Source organism: Oncorhynchus gorbuscha, linkage group LG03, assembly GCF_021184085.1.
Source record: "Oncorhynchus gorbuscha isolate QuinsamMale2020 ecotype Even-year linkage group LG03, OgorEven_v1.0, whole genome shotgun sequence".
In the NCBI taxonomy this organism is placed as follows: domain Eukaryota; kingdom Metazoa; phylum Chordata; class Actinopteri; order Salmoniformes; family Salmonidae; genus Oncorhynchus; species Oncorhynchus gorbuscha.
The window spans coordinates 69182980-69207753 of NC_060175.1; the positions used below are offsets into that span (position 1 = coordinate 69182980).

General features: G+C 46.1%; 1 protein-coding gene across 1 annotated transcript in view; it reads left to right on the top strand.

Moving 5' to 3' along the window:
* Positions 1-24774, top strand: part of LOC124017521 (nucleolar protein 4-like) — an 84149-nt gene that overhangs the window by 20235 nt on the left and 39140 nt on the right. The window contains exon 2 of the mRNA XM_046332738.1: positions 17933-18085. Coding sequence (XP_046188694.1) covers positions 17933-18085 — 153 coding nt within the window. The remainder of the gene's footprint in view (positions 1-17932; positions 18086-24774) is intronic.

The following is a 24774-nucleotide window of genomic DNA, read 5'->3' on the forward strand; positions in this document are numbered from 1 at the left end:
ACCTTCCTCAAAATAACAAAAGCACAGTGGAAGGGAAATGTTCTGATCAACTACTGAACTGATATCACCCAGACCAAGGAAAATGTCATGCCCCCCCCCCAAAAAAAGATTGACAAAGATATCAACAAATGGAGTATTTTTTTCTAATTGGGATCCAAATGAAGAATAAAGTACAGTGTAGTCGTGGAAAGTTTACCCTGTTGTGGTAATACACTGTACTTGGTAATAAATACATGGCCATTACAGTGGTGAAATGGCAGCAGTTGTGTGTTGTAAGGTGCAGGAGCACCTGCGATGTTGTTCCAGAGACCCCGGGATAGCTCTCCGGTACTCCATGTCAAAACATCACTCCAGGTAGACGGGTAGCGGCCAGCTCAGGCACCTCTCCCCTTCTCTTCAAAATTTTCCTGTAATGATAAGAAAATAAGCAACATGAAGTTACAGAATGCATCCAAAATGTGATATAATTATGTTGTGGAACTAAGAGAGTCTCCAAAAACAGCTGTACACAGTTGCGCAGTGCAGATTTAAGGGAACGTTCTCTACAGTTGTGGGAATGTTTGTTTGCTGGATAACCTTGAATATTTAGTACACTCTGAATTGTCGACAAATCCCGTTCATAAGGGCAGTTCATTTCCCTTCACTACAGCTTCCATCTACTGTACTTCTCACCCACTCTAACCTCTCAAATGAAATTATGCACCTTTATTTCAACAGGGAAGTCATGAGACTAAAGTCACTTTTGCAAATGAGCCCGCAACAAAAACATCAATAGGCAAGTATAGATAAACCTAAATATACACATTAAGATACAAAACCCAGTAAATAAAATGAAAAAAAAAACGTTCTTCATGATAAAAATCTTCTGATTGCCCGAGGGATACCAAAGCATCCAATCGAAACGTATTTTGGAGATTATTCCAAAGGAGTCTTCAGAGTTAACCAACCCTGTGAACGGCTTTGATAACTTGTCATTTAAAATTTTCACAGTGAAGTTCGGTAAGTCGGAAGCTTTGTGGAGCAGGGCTCTGTAAACAAAAAGAGCTTAATGGTGTGATCCACGTGACTTCAAAGAGGTTCAGGCAACTTTTTTGGTAAAGAATTCAGTGATGAGTAATAAATATGTCTACGGTGGTAAAACGAAAGGCGTTATGATAAACGTCATCCAGGGGTTTAAGTGGCAACTGCAATTTGATAAATAGTATCACCATAATCAAAAACGGGTAGAAAGGTTCACTGCACAGTCTGCTTCCTGCTGACTAGAGAGGTCGGTTTCTGTAAAAAAAAAAAAAAATCCCACTTTAAATCTTAGCTCCTTAACAAGCTCATTCGTACGTTTTTTAAAAACAGTAAATCATTGTCAATCCAAAAACCAAGGTATTCGTATGCAGGGACTTGTTTGATTATAGAACCATCAGATGAGTGAAGATGTAATCCATCTGAGACAATCTTACGAGAACATTAAAACAACATGTGTTTAGTTTTGGCTGTTTTAAGCAAGAGTTTTAAATCAGTATGGTGTTACATCTGCGCCTGCCATTCTCTGTACTGCTCATCCTGTGTCTCCATAACCTGCCGCCAGTCCCCCAGTGCTCTCTCCCTCTTTTTCTGTGTGTGTGTGGGCAGAAACAGGTGTGCTGGAGGTAGAGCAGATCCTCACCATCTGCAATCTGTTCCATAATCAAGAACTCTACAAATACTCAGCCCTGCCACTTTCACGCTGCCAGATCGTAACCTCTGCTCATTCTGTCCGCTCTGACCCTAGTACCCGTCTCCAGTCCCACGTCTCGTCAGTCCTGTTATCCTGTCCTGGACCCCCCACTCTACTGCTTCCTTGGATTCCTCTCTGAACCTGCCCACCCAGCCCCAACTCCCCTCGCTCCAGCCTCAGCCTCTGCACCTGGCTCCCTGCAACCCATTCCAGCTTTCCCTGGCCTGTACCCCATCTTCCCCGTCTTTCAATAAATACCTTGGTTACCTCATCCCAGTCACCTCGTCTGAGTCTGCTCTTGGGTTCACCTGCTCCGCTCTGCGAAACATAAGGTCTTCCTGCATAGTTGCAAAAATTTTGACTGTAGCCTTGTCACGACCAGGTCAGCTGTCGGGGGAATTGCGTAGATAATATTATCATCCGCAAATAGATGAAATGTACCATTTTTAACAGATTGACCAATAGCATTTATATGAATAGTGAAAAGACCAGGTCCTAGTATCGACCCTTGCGGAACACCTTTATGTACTTCAAGAAATTTGGACTTAGAACTCATGCCACCGTGATTGATGGGGTTATCACTAAGATAGTCAGGAAGCCAGGCCAATCGAGGGCAACTTGTTCAATAAAATAGCATGATTAATATCAAACACTTTTGACAAGTCCACAAACATGGCAGCACAATACATTTTAGCATCTTAAACATTGACTGTTTTATTAACTACTAATGGGGTTGCTGTGATAGTGCTGTGATCTAGCCTAAACCCAGATTGATTTACACTGAACAATAAAATATGAACACAACATGCAACAATGTAAAAGATTTTACAGAGTCACAGTTCTTATAAGGGAATCAGTCAATTAAAATAAATTGATTAGGCCCTAATCTATGGATTTCTCATGACCGGGAATACAGATATTGTCACGTTGTATAATGATAGGAGACAGGCGCAGGAATACAAAATAGTTTTTTTATTTCTCTACCCAAAATAGCGCACGTCAGGAACATGACCGGGACGAAGCCCAAAATGAATACATACATATATTATATAACGCAGGGCTGTAACCCAAACAAAGAGCGAGGTGTAGACCTCTAATAAATACACGGAACGAGACCCGTACTAACATGCGCACACTACCACGCAAGCCGATACAACAGAGCACAGGTACTCACAAGACCAACGGACATGGAACAGTAAACAACAATGGAGAACAGAGGGCACACATATACACATACTACTCAGGGGGAATGGGAACCAGGTGTGCGTAATGAGACAAGACAGTCCGGGGTTGGTGGTGATGATCCAGTTCAGTGACACCTAGAAGGCCGTTGACGTAGACCTCCGGAGCTGGTGAACGACATGAGCAGCAATACCGGGGGAATCCGTGACAGATATGCATCGGTTGGTCAAAGATACCTTTTTTTTTAAAAGGTAGGGGCATGTATCAGAAAACCAGTCAGTATATGGTGTGACTATAATTTTGACACATACCTCCGCAAAGAGTTGATCAGGCTGTTGTTTCCTGTGGAATGTTGTCCCACTCCTCTTCGATGGCTGTGTGAGTTTGCTGGATATTGGCCAGAACTAGAACACGCTGTCGTACACGTTGATCCAGAGCATCCCAAACATGCTCAATAGGTGACATGTCTGGTGTGTATGCAGGCTATGAAAGAACTGGGACATTTTCAGATTCCAGTCATTGTGTACAGATTCTTGCTACATGGGGCTGTGCATTATGCTGAAACATGCTGATGGCAGCGGATGAATGGCATGACAATGTGCCTCAGGATTTCGTCACTGAATCTCTGTGCATTTAAATTGCCATCGATAAAATGGAAATTGAGTTCGTAGTCTGTAGCTTATTGCCTGCCCATATCATAACCCCACCTCCACCATGGGGCACTCTGTTCACAACGTTGACATCAGCAAACCGCTCGCCCCCACAACGCCATACACGCTGTCTGCCATCTGCCCTGTACAGTTGAAACCGGGATTAATCCGTGAAAAGCACACTTCTCCAGCGTGCCAGTGGCCATCGAAGGTGAGCATTTGCCCACTGAAGTCGGGTTAAAATGCCAAACTGCAGTCACGTCAAGACCCTGGTGAGGACAACGAGCATGCAGATGAGCTTCCCTGAGACGGTTTCTGCCAGTTTGTGCAGAAATTCTTCAGTTGTGCAAACCCCCAGTTTCATTAGCTCTCCGGGTGGTTGGTCTCAGACGATCCCGCAGGTGAAGAAGTCCGATGTGGGCTGGCGTTGTTACACGTGGTCTGCGGTTCTGAGGCCAGTTGGACATACTGCCAAATTCTCTTAAGACGACATTGGTAGCGAAATGAACATTCAATTCTCTGGCAACAGCTCTGGTGGATATTCCTGCAGTCAGCATGCCAATTGCACACTCCCTCAACTTGAGACATCTGTGGCATTGTGTTGTGTGACAAAACTGCACATTTTAGAGTGGCCTTATAATGTCCCCTGCACAAGGTGCAGCTGTGTAATGATCATGCTGTTTAATCAGCTTCTTGTTATGCCACACCTGTCCGGTGGTTTATCTTGGCAAAGGAGAAATGCTCACTAACAGGGACGTAAACAAATTTGTACACAACATTTGAGAGAAACAAACTTTTTTTGAGCGTATGGAACATTTCTGGGATCTTTTATTTCAGCTCATGAAACAGGAGACCAACACTTTACATGTTTTGTTTCTATTTTTATTCAGTATATATTCAAAATACCGTGCTCGGATAAAAAAGAAAAGTTGCTTCTTCGAGATTCTTAACTAGACATGGAAACCTGTAGATGGGACGATAATGATCAAGATCACTACTATCCCCATCCTTATGGAGTGGCAGCACATACGCTGTTTTCTATACTTTTGGAATATTTCCTGATTACAATGTTAGATTTAAGATATGGGTTACTAAGCCAACAATGAGGAGGGCAGCACACTTGAGCACACCCAGTGGAGTTCTTGGAATCTATTACAAGTAAGGCATCAAGGACTTCCTTTTCTGCGAATGACAGAAAACATGTTTGTGAATGTTTTTCCTCCCTGTGACATACAACTTTAAGTACTTTTGTGCTCAAAGGTTTTTTATAAATACACTCAACACACAGTTCTGCTGAGATATCTATTTGGAGACATTTCACAAAACAGTTGCCATGCCAGTGACAGTAGTCAACTTGTGTCATCACTCTACAAGTGGGAGTGTGTGTTAGTCCACTGTCATGCCTCTGAACTGTCAACACCGTTCTGAAACGGCAGCATACTGGAATACTGAAACAGCAGCATACTGAAATACTGAAACAGCAGCATACTGGAACACTGAAACAGCAGCATACTGAAATACTGAAACCGCATCATACTGGAATACTGAAACAGCAGCATACTGAAATACTGAAACAGCAGCATACTGGAACACTGAAACAGCAGCATACTGGAATACTGAAACAGCATCATACTGAAATACTAAAACAGCAGCATACTGGAACTCTGATACAGCAGCATACTGAAACACTGAAACAGCAGCATACTGGAATACTGAAACAGCAGCATACTGGAAAACTGAAACAGCAGCCTACTGGAATACTGAAACAGCTGCATACTGGAATACTGAAACTGCAGCATACTGGAACACAAACAGCAGCATACTGAAATACTAAAACAGCAGCATAGTGGAACACTGAAACAGCAGCATACTGAAATACTAAAACAGCAGCATACTGAAACAGCAGCATACTGAAATACTAAAACAGCAGCATACTGGAACTCTGATACAGCAGCATACTGAAACACTGAAACAGCAGCACACTGGAATACTGAAACAGCAGCATACTGGAATACTAAAACAGCAGCCTACTGGAATACTGAAACAGCTGCATACTGGAATACTGAAACTGCAGCATACTGGAACACAAACAGCAGCATACTGAAATACAAAAAAAGCAGCATACTGGAACACTGAAACAGCAGCATACTGAAATACTAAAACAGCAGCATACTGGAACTCTGATACAGCAGCATACTGAAATACTAAAACAGCAGCATACTGAAACAGCAGTATACTGAAATACTGAAACAGCAGCCTACTGGAATACTGAAACAGCAGCCTACTGGAATACTGAAACCGCTGCATACTGGACTACTGAAACTGCAGCATACTGGAACACAAACAGCAGCATACTGAAATACTAAAAAAGCAGCATACTGGAACACTGAAACGGCAGCATACTGAAATACTAAAACAGCAGCATACTGGAACTCTGATACAGCAGCATACTGGAACACTGAAACAACAGCATACTGGAATACTGAAACAGCAGCATACTGGAATACTAAAACTGCAGCATACTGAAATACTAAAAGAGCAGCATACTGGAATACTGAAACAGAAGCATACTGAAATACTAAAACAGCAGCATACTGAAACAGAAGCACACTGAAATACTAAAACAGCTATAATATAATACTGAAAAATAATTGATACACTATCAAAGGGCAAATGTCTAGTAAACCACACACACTGTAGAGACATATAATACACGCACGCACGCACGCACGCACGCACGCACGCACACACACACACACACACACACACACACACACACACACACACACACACACACAGGGCCATAGGGCCATAGGACTGACCCATTGACAGGCCAAATGGAAGGCTTTCATCAAAGACCAGTGAACAAAAAGGCAATTACATCACATCCGAGTTGAAAGGGATGAATGTTATTAGCTAGTTGGGTTCTGGATTCATTAGAGATAATATTGCACCTCTCCAGAGCGAGCCAAGCTGAGGTCAGAGGTGGACACTGCATACAATGCTGGATAGGTTAGTCACTACTGCTACTGTTGCTATAGTAGTAGCGCTGTCTTTTCAGGAGGTTTAATTAAGTCAAAATGTAATTTAAATGAACTTCCTGAATTGACAGATTTTTAGTTTCTACACACCTTATCTGTGTTTAATCTGTACCTCTGTGTGTTCTGTGTTGAAAGGTATGGCTCATTGCAGTGCACTGTTTGGCTGTGTTAGCTCTGCACTGCTCTGTGATTGTTTGTTAGAGACGAGCATACTCCAAGCACTACAGATGCTTACACACACACACACACACACACACACACACACACACACACACACACACACACACACACACACACACACACACACACACACACACACACACACACACACACACACACACACACACACACACACACACACACACACACACACACACACACACACACACACACACACACACACACACACACTGACCCACTTCTACTACTTCCAGCCTAAGCTAAGAGGCCTCTGGGTGTAGCCAGTCAGCCACTACGCCTCTGGTTGAAGGATGTGGTATAGCTGTAAAAAACTCTGTACTAAAGCACGCACACGCAGGCAGGCAGGCAGGCAGACGCACGCACGCACACACACACACACACACACACACACACCATGTGGTATGAATTGAAGGCGGGGCATCTCTGCGTGTGGGGCTATGGATGTGGCCTTGTCCCCTCTATCTAACTGTGTGCATGTTGTGTGTGTGCATTTATGGGGCAGTGTGTGTGGTGGCCTAGCTGTGGGGGCGGTGTGTCGTCCAGCTGCCTGCTAGCTCGCTATGTCTTGGACACAAAGTCGATGTTTGTACGAGAACACGGCTCTGCTCACCTCCCCCCTGGCATTCTCACAGTTGCCATGGTGAACAGCTTTTTTGGTTCTCAATGGAGGAGAAATTAACACCGTTTTTAATTGGCTCTGGGGCCTCAATTTTGAACCTCCTCCCCCTCCATTACCCAGCTAGCTAACCTCCATAAGCCAACCGAAGGGAGTGTCGTTTCCTCATTATTAGACAATGGCCCATCCATATGAACACACACATATATCTGCAGGACCCTGCTCCACAGGAGGTTACCTTTGCATTCCATTGACATCCCCCTGCAGGTGACCTGTACTATGTGCACGAGGCATGACCCATCCCGACTCACCCAGTCACTCACTGAATGAACAAGTGGAATGTCCTCGCACACTCTCGGTCTTCTGTAGGTTCTGGCTGAGTGTGCTCTACGGTGTGCGAGAGGGAGACGGCGCGAGGGAGAGAGCAGCGGGGAGAGGTGGCGATGGAGCGGGAGTGCAAAGGATGGATTTAGAGAGCATGGCTTTGTGAAATCCCCATGATGCCTCCTCTTTCTCCCGTCTCTCTCAGGAGAGGATGCTGCTGTGGGACAAAGGACTGCCTCTCCAACCCCCTCCCCCTCGCTACACACCCATCCTCCCATCCCCCTCCTCTCACTGTGCCCCTCTCTGCTCTGCCAACGCCGCTGGATAATTAGCCCTGCTACGGCGCCTCACTGGGACTGGGGCCTGAGTCTGTCTGTTTGTCTGTACAGGGTAATTGCAACGCAACAAGCAACGCTCCCTCCGTAAAGCATGCTGTAATGACAACGGTGGTGATAATACCAGTATCACTTCTGCAGCTTTGCTGCAAGTAGCGATACAGCTAAAGACACTGATGACGCCTATAACAGGTGGGTTACTGGGGTATTCATTCCATGATGTTATTGGTAGTCCCTATAACATGTGGGTTACTGGGGTATTCATTCCATGATGTTATTGGTAGTCCCTATAACATGTGGGTTACTGGGGTATTCATTCCATGATGTTATTGGTAGTCCCTATAACATGTGGGTTACTGGGGTATTCATTCCATGATGTTATTGGTAGTCCCTATAACAGGTGGGTTACTGGGGTATTCATTCCATGATGTTATTGGTAGTCCCTATAACATGTGGGTTACTGGGGTATTCATTCCATGATGTTATTGGTAGTCCCTATAACATGTGGGTTACTGGGGTATTCATTCCATGATGTTATTGGTAGTCCCTATAACATGTGGGTTACTGGGGTATTCATTCCATGATGTTATTGGTAGTCCCTATAACAGGTGGGTTACTGGGGTATTCATTCCATGATGTTATTGGTAGTCCCTATAACAGGTGGGTTACTGGGGTATTCATTCCATGATGTTATTGGTAGTCCCTATAACATGTGGGTTACTGGGGTATTCATTCCATGATGTTATTGGTAGTCCCTATAACAGGTGGGCTACTGGGGTATTCATTCCATGATGTGTGTAGTTGTGTTATATTTCTCCTGCTGCTGGGTGGTACAGAAAGTGGGCGATACAACATAGCAGGCAGCGTGTGAGCACGCTGGGGTGGTGAGGAGATGAGGGACGAGGGGAGGATGAGGGGAGGCATAGAGAAGTGAACTGGAGTGTCTGGAGAGGGATATTGGGATTGTCGAGTGTTTCAATCCTCGACTGGAGAGAGAGCAGAGGAGGAGCCCGCCAGCACCGTAACCCAACTAACGCTAACATAATGAAGCATGGTCAAAGGACTGGAGAGAAGAAGAGGAGGGAAAGAGGAGAGAGGATAGGGTGGGGTGGGGGGGGGTAGAGAGAGCAGGATAGGGTGAAGAAAGATACAGAGAGAGGTGGGGGAGGAGGGAGATGGAACAGGGGCAAGAATGAGAGCGAAGGAGAGAGGATTTTGAGAGAGGGAGAAAAACGGGATGGGCATAGTAAGATGGGGAACGGAGGAGAAGCGCGGCTGTAGCCATTCTGCTATGCCAGACTGTGCCACCCAGCCCTCTGGAAGCTGTGACGACATGCAGACACAGAGCCTTGACCTGGTTGGCACACGCTGGGCACCCTGTGGACACCCTGATCTGTAATCAGTTTGTTTACTAACGCAGCCATTTAGGGAAGATTGGCCCATAAAATGGGACTGGCTGTCAGATTCACTGAGAGATAACAGAGAGCTGTGAACACAATACACTTAAACCTTTTCCCCAGCCTCTTCCCTGTCTCTCTGTCTCCTATTCTTTCTTTCTTTCTCTCTGTACCCATCGCTCTCTCTCTCTCTCTCTCTCTCTCTCTCTCTCTCTCTCTCTCTCTCTCTCTCTCTCTCTCTCTCTCTCTCTCTCTCTCTCTCTCTCTCTCTCTCTCTCTCTCTCTCTCTCTCTCTCTCCCTCTCTCTCTCTCCCTGAGCCCCATCTGTATTGTGTTTCTGGGACGGCTCATCTTAAAGGGGTGTCTCTTGTTTGTCTCGCTCTCTCTCTCTGACTGACTGACTGGAGAGAACAGAAGAGAACATAAACAGGTCACCAACGTACGTATGCTTTGGAGAGCCACATTCCACTGCAGCTGTGCCTGCCTGCAGCCCGCAGCCCGCAGCCTGCAGCCTGCTCCGAGGCGTACCCACTACCCACCACAATGATGAGGTTGTCCGATGCATAAAGAGGATGATTAGGGAATTGGCAGCGGTATATACTAGTACTATATCTGGGCTTAATAACTGTTGGCAAAAAAACAAAGGCATGGGGCTGCATGTACACACACACACACACACGCACACACACACACACACACACACACACACACACACACACACACACACACACACACACACACACACACACACACACACACACACACACACACACACACACACACACACACACACACACACACACACACACACACACACACCCCAGCGGATAGAAAGCCAGGCTGCTTATGTTAGTATGGTTAGGAGATGTTTTATCATTGATGTTATCACACCAGCTGGGTCTTTTGTTATTTTAAGCTTGAGTATGGGATGGCTTTCTGTGTGTTTGTGTGTTTGATTATGGGCCTGTCTACATGTGTGCTCTTGATGAGCATGTTTGTGAGCATATGTGTGTGTGTGTGTGTCCTGGAAGTGAAGCAGGTTGTCTGCATCTGCTTGCTTCTGCAGCTGGACACACTCACTCCCGTCTGCAGGGGCTGTGCACACTGCTGCTCTCCTCTTTCCTCCATCCCTTCATCCCTCCATTCCGAGCCGTCCACGGGAGAGGAGGAGAGGGGGTGGGCTGGCAGGGCGAGGGCCAGGCAGCCGTTTACTGAATCGACCCCTCGCGTCTCCTAGCAACAGGGCTGTTTGGAACGGGACGGGGGAGTTGAAGAGAGCGAGAAAGGCAGAAAGAGAGATGGGGGGGATGGAGAGAGGTAGAAGGAGGGAAAGAGAGGAGGAAGGCTGCACTAATTATGTGCCGCTGGAGAGACCACAGGCCTGGAGGTGCGGTGGAAAAGGGGATGGAGCCGGGCAGAGAGGGATTGAGAGAGAGAGCAGGGATGAGGGGAGTTTGGGAGTGTAGGGTCGAGGGAGGCATCACAGAGGGAGATGGAGGGAGTTAGGGATAGAGAGATGAGATGGCGAGATAGATGGAACGATAGATAAACGCCCAACTGTGATGGTGGCACAGTAAGCACAGTTCCTCGCATTGTAAGGTCGTCAAAAAACATAGCAGGACACTTATTTCTACCCTTTGGTTGTTTCACTCTGTTCGCTTTCATGCCCCTCTGTTGCTTTCTTGTCAGGGTCCAGTGTCAGCATCATATATCAAAAGGTTTTGTGTTTGTGTGTGTTGCCTGCTGCCTCGGACTATACCTTGGTTAAATTGGATGCTATCCAGCTGAACTTTGTTCTCTACGACCATAATTCACTCCCATGCATGAGCAGTATTTACATGTGTATGTGTGTATGCACGGGTGCACGAGGGCTTCCTGAAATGGCAAAATAAAGAGTCTTCATAGAGGGTTGGTCCACCACGAGCCAGAACGGCTTCAATGCACCTTGACATAGATTCTACAAGTGTCTGGAACTCTACTGGAGGGATGCGACACCCTTCTTCCACGAGAAATTCCATCATTTGGTGTTTTGTTGATGGCGGGGGGGAAACGTTGTCCCAGGCGCCGCTTCAGAATCTCCCCCCAAAAAGTGTTCAAGAAGCACACCTGTGTGGAAGGTCCTGCTGTCAATGTACTTTGTATCCCTCATATACTCAAGTGTTTCCATTATATGTTGGCAGTTGCCTGTACATAAGCTACATGTTTATGTATGTTTGTTTGTTCGGTTATGTGCGGCAGGCATCCCTAACCCTCTTTCCCTTTCTTTTTCTCTCTCCCTGTGCTGTGACTTTGATCCCATCGCCGGGCAGGCAGGGAGTGGGGGTTGGAGGCGAGGGGGTGCCCACTGTCCTGTCCTGTCTGCTGTTACCCCCCCCCCCCCGTGCCCCACATATATCAGTACACGCAGGTTTCTGCTGTCGCACACGCTATCGTCCCGGGCCGCTGATGTGCCCTACAACCGTATGGGGGCAGAGGATGGGAGTGTGGGGGGGGGGGGGGGGGGGTGCGTCATCATATGTCCCAGGCAGCCACAGGGACAGTGGGTAGGCAGGCAGCCCACGTGTCCTTCCCTGGTAGTAGTCATACCTCCTGGAGGTAGAGTGGTATGGTGGGTGTGGGCCAGTGAATTCCTCTCCTTTGACCTCCCTGTAAAGGACATGACTGCTGGAGCTGACACAGTGGCACACCATGCAGCTCTACAAGCTTCAGAGCATGGTAGTATTCTTTATGACACACTGTAGTAAACGTTTTTTGCAACAGACAAATAAGACCCAGCATTGTCCTATGTTAATGTCAAATGTTATCCGGTCATCTATAGAGTAATCAACAACAGTCCCCTTGTCTCATCGATGCCTCTACCTGTCAATGAGAAATAGCATCCTCATCATCATCATCACTAGGGTTACGTCGGGCGTGTAGAGAGCTGGCGCTTTAGAAGCATGCAGCCCCCTCTGCCCCGCACGTCATAGAAATATAATGAATAGAACGGGCTTGGAACCTCTAACCCTGGCAATTTGACTGGTCAACTCATGGGTGCACAATGACTGCCTGGTATTGTGACACAATCATTTCCATGGTAATGTTTCATTCAAATTATGTTAACTGATGTGACTTTGTTGAATCAACAAATCGCGTGACTCATTTATGGGTACACTTCCTGCTTTTATTTCCTGCTTTTTGTTCCTGTTTTGCTCTTGTGGGTACACTCGCAATGGCCGCCTGTCCATCCATTAAGCCTTTCTTTTTATTTCTATGCCGCGCGCCGCTCCATGCTGCCATGGCAACCCTCGTTACCTGCCGCTAGTGACAGCCGGAGCGAGGGAGAGCGGCAGAGGGAGGTAGGGTGTGAAGGGTAGGGTGAGAAGGGTAGGATGAGAAGGGTAGGGTGAGAAGGGTAGGATGAGAAGGGTAGGGTGAGAAGGGTAGGATGAGAAGGGTAGGGTGAGAAGGGTAGGGTGAGAAGGGTAAGGTGAGAAGGGTAGGGTGAGAAGGGTAGGGTGAGAAGGGTAGGGTGAGAAGGGTAGGGTGAGAAGGGTAGGGTGAGAAGGGTAGGGTGAGACCGGGGGGGGGGGGCAGAAAGACAGGCTAGCAGAAGGAATAACTTGTAGACTAAGGGGGAAAAAAGGATTTGGAAGGGGAGGAAAAAGGAGGGTGGTGAGGGATTCTGAGAGGATAGAGGAAGTTTAGGGGGAAGGAGGAGTGCGAGTGGGGTTGGGGGGGGGGGTGAGTGCGTTAGTGCATTTACTGACTTCCTGTCTATTGCTTCTGTTAAAGGATGCACAGGGATCAACGTTTTAAACAGCAACGAGGAGAGAAGTACCCCCCAACACACACAAAACCTCCCCCATGTTCATCTGTTGGCTCCAATGAGTCCCACACAAAGCCAGTGGAGTGGCGTGCCCAGCAACACAAGACAGACAGACATCTCTCCTCAGCTCAGCTCACATACTGGGAATATCCTCGCATTAGGAGAGAACGACTGTGGAGAGATGAGACCATATTAAAGAAATAGAAGGTTAGAGCATAAAACAAGGGCAGATGTAGATGGAGACAAAAAAAAAAAGAGGAACGAGTCAGAGAGAATGTGGTGCGTGTGACTTGTGTGGAGGGGTATTTTGGATCATGTGTAAATCCACACACCGTTTGTTGACACAATTCAAGTTTTACTAGGTGCAGCCTGTGTCACATGACCCGCTGCCCCGCACACCTGCCCACGAGGTTGGCACTCCGGTTGTCATGGCAGCAAGTTTTGCCTTATGGTGAGCAGAATGCTGGTTGGAAGTAGAATGGTTTTTCCCCCACACCCATTTCTAGCCAGGACCTGTTTGTGTGGTGTGCTCTTTTGTGCTGTTGAAGCTTGAGCTTGGATCTCTGAACAGGATTCGTGTAAAGATGGGCCATGGATCCTGATAGATTCATTATCAATTGTGAAGATGGAAATATGACGAATTCCACAAAATGAGAATGATATGACTTCATTAAATGTAATGTTTTGTTCATATTTTCTAAGGTGGAGAGTAGTTTTGGTTCTGTTGCCTATAGTCATTTTGAAGGTCCTGAAGAAAGAAAAAAGATCTCACCTCACCCCTCTTACCATGACGGTTTTGTCCGTTTGTTGACCACACACTTTAGCCAGGATGAGAATACAATGATTCACCAGCCAGTGAAAGAAACAAACAATCAAACAAAGGCTATGAAAAAATACGCTTCAAAGAGCCATTTCTCTGTAGAAATTTAAAGTGCATTTAAATGCATCACCTGCTGTTTTTTCACAGGGACTTTGTGTGTGTGTGTGTGTGTGTGTGTGTGTGTGTGTGTGTGTGTGTGTGTGTGTGTGTGTGTGTGTGTGTGTGTGTGTGTGTGTGTGTGTGTGTGTGTGTGTGTGTGTGTGTGTGTGTGTGTGCGCGCGCGCGCTCCTGGCAGGTATCCCCCTTCCCAATCTCCCTCCCCCTACTACACACACAGCTCTCTGCTGGCCTTGTGGGAGAATAGGGAGGTTCCCATCAAGACTTCCAGATATTCCAGCATTTCTCTCCTTCTCTCTCCCAGTGTGGGAGATACAGAGCTGGGTGGGAATCTCCTCCCTGCCTTGTTTTCTTTGTGTGTGTGTGTGTGCAGGGCCAGATTAAGAAATCATATGCCCTATTGCATTGTTTATTTTTTTTATCAGACCACCTCAAACCCCTTTCTGGCACAACATCAGTAAACAATGGTAAATGTACTTTTGATGAAAGAGCCCTTTTATAATAAAGCCATAGTAACATTTGCCAAGTGGCATACATGATACATACATGATACATACATGATACATACAGATACATACAGGATACATACAGGATACATACAGGATGCATACAGATACATACAGATACATACAGATACATACAGGATACATACAGATACATACAGATACATACAGATACATACTGATACATACAGATACATACAGATACATACAGGATACATACAGGATACATACAGATACATACAGGATACATACAGGATACATACAGTATACATACAGGATACATACAGATACATACAGATACATACAGATACATACAGGATACATACAGGATACATACAGGATACATACAGGATACATGCAGGATACATACAGGATTTTCACACATGGGGATTTTCTTTTGTTGCAGCGTCAATTATTATTATTATTTTTGTTGCATTTTTAAAAACTATTAGCTGAATCTTGTTGAATACCACACAAATGACCAACATGAGTGCCTACTCCGACAAAACTGAGATCAATCGGGTCTTGAATTCAAACCAACCCAGCCCAAATCATTAGCCCAGGCCAATGGAGCGACACACAGATTGTCAAATATTAGGAGCCAATATATATACAGTATCTATATCATAGGCTACTAAATAAAAGGCCCAGTGGCAAACTGACTCATCTAATGACGAAGAGGAAGCCATGGGCTACTCACGCTGATGGCCGACGCGCTCGGCATGGCAATCTCAAGATGAGCTACTTTGAAAAACAGTGCTGCTGTTAGCTACAAATGGGAGGTTGTTGAGAACAAAGGGTTACTATTGGTTCTACAGTTCTCTTTGCAGCAGTAGGCATTTGCTTTTCAAACTGTGCGTTTTTCCTGCGACTGTGTTTTGAAATCTGCAAAAGGCAAACCTACAGCTTGTGTGTATAAGGTCGTTGTTGTGAAATTGTTATCGGACTTGTTAGATATTACTGCATTGTCGGAACTAGAACATTAACATCTGCTAACCATGTGTATGTGACCAATAAAATGGGATTTGATTTGATTTTCAGCTGCAACCAACCATAGAAATATAATTTATAGATGGGCAGTTCCCATTCAAGTCAGGACTGGCATCCATTCCTGGTGTACCCATGAGCTTAACAGTCAAAATGCCATGGTTAAGTGATACAAAAGCCTCCTATATATTATATGGCCCAACACAACAAGCTGTAGCCTATTTAGAACGTGTGAGGCCCAAACTGTGGCCTTTCTGACTGTAGTTATACCAGTAACTGCCAAGATAACGGAAACCCGGAAGTAAACAAGGGATAGAAAGTATATGTTAAGGTAAGGGGTGCATTTTCATGCCATGGTTTAGGTCCACTTGTAGAACCTATGCCAAGACACATTGAAGCTGTTCTGGCAGCTGATCGTGGTGCGACACTCTTTTAAGACGCTTTCTGTTGGTGTTTCCTTCATTTTGGAAGATACCTGTATGTGCTTGTGATAACACTTAAATCCACAGTACTTTTTAATAAACTATTGATCCTCTGTGGGTAAATGATGCTCTCTGGTGTACTTTGAACATTTAGAGCCGGCTCCTGTGGTTGGATAAAACCATTTTTTTTAATGTTGCCTCTTGGGCCCAGCTCCTGACTCACACAGTTGACCAGTCACATTTATTTATAATGCAGTTTTTATTTTTATGTTTTATTAATAAGTTACCCAATCAAGGCAGGGCCCCCCAGTTACCCACGTGGGCCCCCTACCTCCTCTCCTCCCCCATCTGATGATTAGAACAGTGGCAGCAGGAAGTAGCAGGCTGACTACACTCACTGAGATTGGGATCTTCCTGTGGTTGGCGGTTGCAGTGACATTAAAACATATATATATATACTACACATATAATATATATATATTTCCTTTATTATTATTTTTAAAACCTTTTTTCAGAACGATTTACCTTTATTTATTTGATCTGTTTTTTGGGCCACCCTGCGGGCCTGGGCCAAGGGGATTCAGCCCCGGTAAAGCCCTTGCATTAACCCGGCCCTGTGTGCATGCATACCAATGCTGCTATTGGCGAGGACATTCTCTGCTTTACTGTTAAGGTGAGGCTTCAAGTTCTGCCCACAAAATACAGCCTAGCACTCTGGCACTCTGCAAACCCTGATCCCGTTTGGAGTTTTACGCCCAGAGTTGTAATGGAGTCTGTAGCACATGTTGTTAATGGTTGCCGTTCATATAATGACTTGTACATTGCTAGAGATGACCACCTTGTCGACATGGTCGCTACTGAGGTGAGACAGGTGGTCTCACTAACAGCACACATACACAAGCGACCTCTTGTCAGAAGAGCCTGGATTGATGTCGATGATAATGTGTTTTCTTGTATGCTGAATAAGCCAGATATTGTTTGTGTGTGTGTGGAGGTGGGCTTCTCATTGGACTGCTACATGGAGCAGGCCTTTTCTGACAAGCTGCTTAAATACCAGGCCCCCCGTGTCATTTCTGAACAGCATCGGATACCAGTCCAAGCTTGCTGTGGTGATTTTGGGAAGTCTCGGTCATGTTCACAGGCTGACAGTACCTGGCCTTCAGATAGCAGGCCTACATAAGACAAAGGTGAAGCAGTTAGCGATGTACTGCTCTGTGTCAGCAGTCATGGGCAGCCTTGCTGTGTGGAGAACAAGGTGCTATCTGTCCACATATCCCTGTCCTGAAATGTTACAATCATTCTTGTATGAATTATGATTTGTGGATTTAAGTCAATTATATTTTAAAAGTGTGTGTGTGTGCGTGCTCCTGGCAGGTCTCCCCCTCCCAATCTCCCTCCCCCTAGTACACACACAGCTCTCTAGTGACCTTGTGGTATATTAGGGAGGTTCCTAACCAGACTTCCAGATATTCCAGCATTTCTCTCCTTCCCTCTCCCAGTGTGGGAGATACAGAGCTGGGTGGGAATCGCCTCCCTGTGTGTGTGTGTGTGTGTGTGTGTGTGTGTGTGTGTGTGTGTGTGTGTGTGTGTGTGTGTGTGTGTGTGTGTGTGTGTGTGTGTGTGTGTGTGTGTGTGTGTGTGTGTGTGTGTGTGTGTGTGTGTGTGTGTGTGTGTGTGTGTGTGCGTGTGTGTGTGCTTGTCTGTGTGTGTTCGTTTGTTTGTTTGTCTGTGTGTGTGTAGCCTTGGTGCCTGTAGGCCTCATCCAAAGGATCCAGCCTGCTAACGTACCACTCCTTCTCCTCTCCTCCTCTCCTGCAGTGTGCGGATGGGGGCTCTGGGTCCGACTCCTCTCTGAAGAGGGTGGCGGTGGTGGAGGACTTCTTTGACATCATCTATGCCATGCACGTAGATATCAGCGCCGACCCCGGCAAATCACCCAAACACGCCGGACAGAAGAAGACCTACAAAGCGGTGAGAAGACACTCAGTCTTTCTCTCTAACTCTTGTTTCTCACTCTTCCCCTTATGATGTATCTTTCTCTTCTATCACACAGTCACCCTTACTTAATCGTACCTCTATATCTTGGCCTACTGCCTCTCTCTTTCCACTTCCCTCTGTAAGGGCCCCAGTAAGGGCTCCACACTCTTCTTTGTAAGGGCTCCAGTAAACAAGGTTCTAAAATGGCCCTCCTGACCATGGTAGAAGACGTGTAAGGACATACTAGGTTCGGTTTGCTTCTAGCAGAACTCGGCAAAGTGAAGGTCTGTGCCTCGCATACTCCTTTAAAAAACCTTCGCTTGAAAAACAAGAAAAAAGAGGCAATATTACGGTTTGTCCCTCTTGAGTTGCCATAACAACAAGTACACTTCCAAATGAATCCAAGCTGACTCAATCTGTAATAAATGTTTACTTTTTTGCCGAGGTTTTAGGTCCACAATTTTACATCGAGAACTAAGATGCTTGGTGCAGTCATTTCTCAAGTGACAAAATGTGCATGAAACAATGTTGTCTGTCTGTCGAATGACGACAAACACTTCATTGAAGAATCCCTACTGTTGACCAATCGCCGACGAAAGGGGCGTAGACTTCAGCGACCGAACGTTGACGAGCCTCGTGAAAAACAAAATGTCAAGCGCACAAACATCCAGGAAAACCTTGTCGAAGACTAAAATGAGCAAAACATCACAAAATGTTGTTATATATGTAGAAACTTTTCAAACTGTTTTGGATGGGAAGCTTTGCGGACGCGTTCCCCGGGTTCAGTGTTCAACAACAAAAAAGGATACGAAGCTCCTCTGGTGAAAAAATCATAACAAACATTTACATAACCCAAGCCCCTTTGTTACCTAACAGCTGTTCTTCGTCTAAGGTCCAAAAACAAAGAAACCGTGTAACAAAGAATTAACGACGTATTTAAGAACTGTTGACCTTCATACCCAGGGCTTGTCATACCCAGGGCTTGTCATGCCCATATTGTCATACCCAGGGCTTGTCATACCCAGGGCTTGTCATACCCAGGGCTTGTCATGCCCATATTGTCATACCCAGGGCTTGTCATACCCAGGGCTTGTCATTCCCAGGGCTTGTCATGTCCATATTGTCATACCCAGGGCTTGTCATACCCAGGGCTTGTCATACCCAGGGCTTGTCATGCCCATATTGTCATACCCAGGGCTTGTCATACCCAGGGCTTGTCATACCCAGGGCTTGTCATACCCAGGGCTTGTCATGCCCATATTGTCATACCCAGGGCTTGTCATACCCAGGGCTTGTCATACCCAGGGCTTGTCATGCCCATATTGTCATACCCAGGGCTTGTCATACCCAGGGCTTGTCATACCCAGGGCTTGTCATGCCCATATTGTCATACCCAGGGCTTGTCATGCCCATATTGTCATACCCAGGGCTTGTCATACCCAGGGCTTGTCATACCCAGGGCTTGTCATGCCCATATTGTCATACCCAGGGCTTGTCATACCCAGGGCTTGTTATACCCAGGGCTTGTCATGCCAATATTGTCATACCCAGGGCTTGTCATACCCAGGGCTTGTCATGCCCATATTGTCATACCCAGGGCTTGTCATACCCAGGGCTTGTCATTCCCAGGGCTTGTCATGCCCATATTGTCATACCCAGGGCTTGTCATACCCAGGGCTTGTCATGCCCATATTGTCATACCCAGGGCTTGTCATGCCCATATTGTCATACCCAGGGCTTGTCATACCCAGGGCTTGTCATACCCAGGGCTTGTCATGCCCATATTGTCATACCCAGGGCTCGTCATACCCAGGGCTTGTCATACCCAGGGTTTGTCATGTCAATATTGTCATACCCAGGGCTTGTCATGCCCATATTGTCATACCCAGGGCTTGTCATACCCAGGGCTTGTCATACCCAGGGTTTGTCATACCCAGGGTTTGTCATGCCCATATTGTCATACCCAGGGCTTGTCATGCCCATATTGTCATACCCAGGGCTTGTCATACCCAGGGCTTGTCATACCCAGGGTTTGTCATGCCAATATTGTCATACCCAGGGCTTGTCATGCCCATATTGTCATACCCAGGGCTTGTCATACCCGGGGCTTGTCATACCCAGGGATTGTCATACCCAGGGCTTGTCATACCCAGGGCTTGTCATGCCCATATTGTCATACCCAGGGCTTGTCATGCCCATATTGTCATACCCAGGGCTTGTCATACCCAGGGCTTGTCATACCCAGGGTTTGTCATACCCAGGGTTTGTCATGCCCATATTGTCATACCCAGGGCTTGTCATGCCCATATTGTCATACCCAGGGCTTGTCATACCCGGGGCTTGTCATACCCAGGGATTGTCATACACAGGACTTGTCATACCCAGGGCTTGTCATGCCCATATTGTCATACCCAGGGCTTGTCATGCCCATATTGTCATACCCAGGGCTTGTCATGCCCATATTGTCATACCCAGGGCTTGTCATACCCAGGGCTTGTCATGCCCATATTGTAATGCCCATAAGGCATAGGGAAAGTTTTCTGTTTGTTGCCAGTTTATTGATTGATTGCCAGTTCCACACACAAGCATAACACATCAATTCATAAGTTCTTAATTCCTTACTTTCATAGTCACATTATCATAGGTAATATTTCATAATAGTATATTCTAAATATAATAGCACAAATAAAGAAAATCAAATTTGTTCTCGAACAGTCTTTATGATTATTTGGCAATAATATGCTGTTGTCTGTTCCTCTCTGGCCTTTAGTATTAATTCCTGTTTCGTGACCTGTTTCTCTTTCTCTGTCCGTCTGGTGTTCAGATTCACATTCAATAACACGACACTCTCACTTTCTCAGAATACCATTGAAATCAGGAAGGGCAACTGGCTTCCTTTAGTAGGCCAGCGGAACTATATATATATATATATATATATATATTGTGTATATATATATATATATTGTATATTGTATATATATATATATTGTATATATATTGTATATCTTTGCTATCACGAGGGGCAAGGTAGGGGGGATGGATGTGGCCCCCACCCCCATCAAAGTTGCCCGTCACTGGTTGAAGTATTTGTATGATACTTCTTGACAATCATCTGAATATTTTCTAAACACTGCAGCAGGAGTCACCACTGACCTGGAACATTCATGCTGGGCTTGGCCTTTTTCTCCTCAGTTCATTCACAGAACCTCCAGTGAACTTCATTTCAGATAAATAAACCAAAAATATCAATTAAATTTGAGTAAATAACTTTGACTCAATCTCTGTGACACATACCGCCTCCATAGCTACACCACTTTCTCTTTTTTTTCTTTTTTTTTATCTCACTTCTACAAGAAAATGCCTGAGATTACATTTTTTTGTGTGCGTATGAAAGGAAACGTTTCACACTTTAGGGCTGGGGAGGATATGAGATTCCGGTGCCAGGCTGACCTTGTGGTCGCTGGGAGAAGGTATTTCTCGGTCTCCCCTTGACAACGATTCAGCCTTTCTCTCTCTCTGAGCATCGCCACAGTCGCTGAAGGCCAGATGTCTAGTTATATTTAAAGGAAGGGTGCACACACCTGGGCCACATTCTGTTCATCATTCCTTCCTAGCTTTCTTTCAAATGGGGAGTTTTAACATAGTCTGCCGTTGGAAAATGTTCTTCCTCCCTGTACTAAAGTCAATGGGAGAAAACCTTTCTTTTGCCCAATGTGTTGGAGTAGGACACTTTGCGTCTCAGTTGGGGATACTGCCCTCTTCTGGTTGAACATGGTAACTCATCTTTCCCTCAGTACTATAAAGCACATGCACTTTCATTTTTAGGATTTCCTTTAACTTCTAATGGATATGAATCAAATGAATTCATAAAATGACTGAAAATCAGTATCACATTCGTAGTGAGTAAACAGAGCTGTGACTGTGTAATCAACAGAATACTTCCTCTGTTGCTGCATGTTAACTGTCGATTTCCTTTGCACACTGCCATGGCTTCCAGGGTACTTTGCCACACAGTGGGTCATGAAATGTTTATTACACACACACACACACACACACACACACACACACACACACACACACACACACACACACACACACACACACACACACACACACACACACACACACACACACACACACACACACACACACACACACACACACACACACACACACACACACACACCACATTGAAGGACACAGGAACCTGTTGTTTCTGTCCTTCGCTGGCAGCGCTGCCCAGCCAACTTTCTGCCTACTTCTCCTCTCTGTCCCCCTCTGTGCATTGTTACAGTTCTCTAGACCAGACAGAGCTGCATTGGTGGGCATCCTCACCACCACAGGCCCTTTCCAGACCCACAGTCCCACCCTGTAGGCTACATGGGCTCTCTGTGTGAGCTTCTGTTGGGACTGGGAAGACAATGGCGGTGGAGGCTAGCTAGTCGTCACACACAGAGTCAACTCATCTGAGGGGAGCCGCTGCCTCGTTCCCCAACCCCCTCCCTTTCTGTATCCCCCCCCCACTCATGTCACCACTAGCACCCCTCTGGCCAGGATGGCATGGCCGCTCCTGTTTGTTAGAGCCTGAAGGAGACACTGGCGAATCTGTGTGTGTGTGTGTGTGTGTGTGTGTGTGTGTGTCTGTTCTCCTGCTGCCAATTCCAGCCTGGCCATGCCATAAGAGCCACAGAGGGGGGAGGAATAGAGGGAGACGTGTTTGAGGGAGGAGGGGAGAGGTTGGAGCAAAGGATGACTGCAGGGACTGCATGAAAAAGAAAGAAAAAATGGGAACTCGACAGCAAGGGAGGGGGAGAGACAGGGAATACATTGAAAGGGAGGAAGAGAGGGTTTAGCAAAGAAAAGCACAACTGTTTATGGGTAGTCTCTCTACCAACACACATCCCTCTCTATCTCTCCATCTCTTTCTTTGTCTCCCATTAAAACCCTCTCGGTCTGCTCGACTGACGCCCTGTCTCTCCTGTCTCGCCCCAGTGGCAGTGATGATATGCAGAGGGCTACGTGGTGCTTTGGGTGCATGTGTCAGATTGCCCTCTTGTCCTGTACGGGCTCGTGCTCACTACTGTTCTCCTAGAGATAATCTGGTGACACCAGGCCGCGTGTCAAATGACAAAGCGACAAACTGTCACCAAAGGCTGTGACTGACATTTGTATCTGTTTTATTCTCCGAGAGTAGACAGCACCCTGCTCTCTTTGTCACGCGCGTGCGCACGCACGCACGCACGCACGCACGCACGCACGCACACACACACACACACACACACACACACACACACACACACGTACAAACCCTTAAAACCCTACTGCCAATCCCTGCCTTTACTCTTGGTGAAGGGTTTATATATTGTCGGACGCCGGTTTAACAGGAAGTCCAAACGGAGCCAGTAGAAACAGTAGAGAAGGAGATCGAGAGGCTAATAGGCAGGGTGGAAGTTGCTGATGTATCTTGGTCACCAGTAACGGGCTGAGACAATGTGGTCTTTGTGTGAAGGGGGAAGGTATTACATCTGTCCCAAGAACCTCAATCTTACCCTTTCCCATCTTAGCCAATACACACAGACACACACAGACAGTAATTCCACGTCCCATTATGGTACAGCATTATAGAAACGGGTCAAATGTCCCCTCTTTTCCTCTGACACTTTCTCTCTCTCTCTCTCTCTCTCTCTCTCTCTCTCTCTCTCTCTCTCTCTCTCTCTCTCTCTCTCTCTCTCTCTCTCTCTCTCTCTCTCTCTCTCTCTCTCTCCTGTTTCACCTCTTCAGTGTTCATTATTAGCATAGCAGAATGTTTATCAGCCATGGCTCTAGTAGTGATCTCTCTCTCTCTCTCTCTCTCTCTCTCTCTCTCTCTCTCTCTCTCTCTCTCTCTCTCTCTCTCTCTCTCTCTCTCCTGTTTCACCTCTTCAGTGTTCATTATTAGCATAGCAGAATGTTTATCAGCCATGGCTCTAGTAGTGATCTCTCTCTCTCTCTCTCTCTCTCTCTCTCTCTCTCTCTCTCTCTCTCTCTCTCTCTCTCTCTCTCTCTCTCTCTCTCTCTCCTGTTTCACCTCTTCAGTGTTCATTATTAGCATAGCAGAATGTTTATCAGCCATGGCTCTAGTAGTGATCTCTCTCTCTCTCTCTCTCTCTCTCTCTCTCTCTCTCTCTCTCTCTCTCTCTCTCTCTCCTGTTTCACCTCTTCAGTGTTCATTATTAGCATAGCAGAATGTTTATCAGCCATGGCTCTAGTAGTGATCTCTCTCTCTCTCTCTCTCTCTCTCTCTCTCTCTCTCTCTCTCTCTCTCTCTCTCTCTCTCTCTCTCTCTCTCTCTCTCTCTCTCTCTCTCTCTCTCTCTCCTGTCCTGTGTTCACCTCTCAGTGTCTCTTCAGTGTTCATTATTAGCATAGCAGAATGTTTATCAGCCATGGCTCTAGTAGTGATCTCTCTCTCTCTCTCTCTCTCTCTCTCTCTCTCTCTCTCTCTCTCTCTCTCTCTCTCTCTCTCTCTCTCTCTCTCTCTCTCTCTCTCCTGTTTCACCTCTTCAGTGTTCATTATTAGCATAGCAGAATGTTTATCAGCCATGGCTCTAGTAGTGATCTCTCTCTCTCTCTCTCTCTCTCTCTCTCTCTCTCTCTCTCTCTCTCTCTCTCTCTCTCTCTCCTGTTTCACCTCTTCAGTGTTCA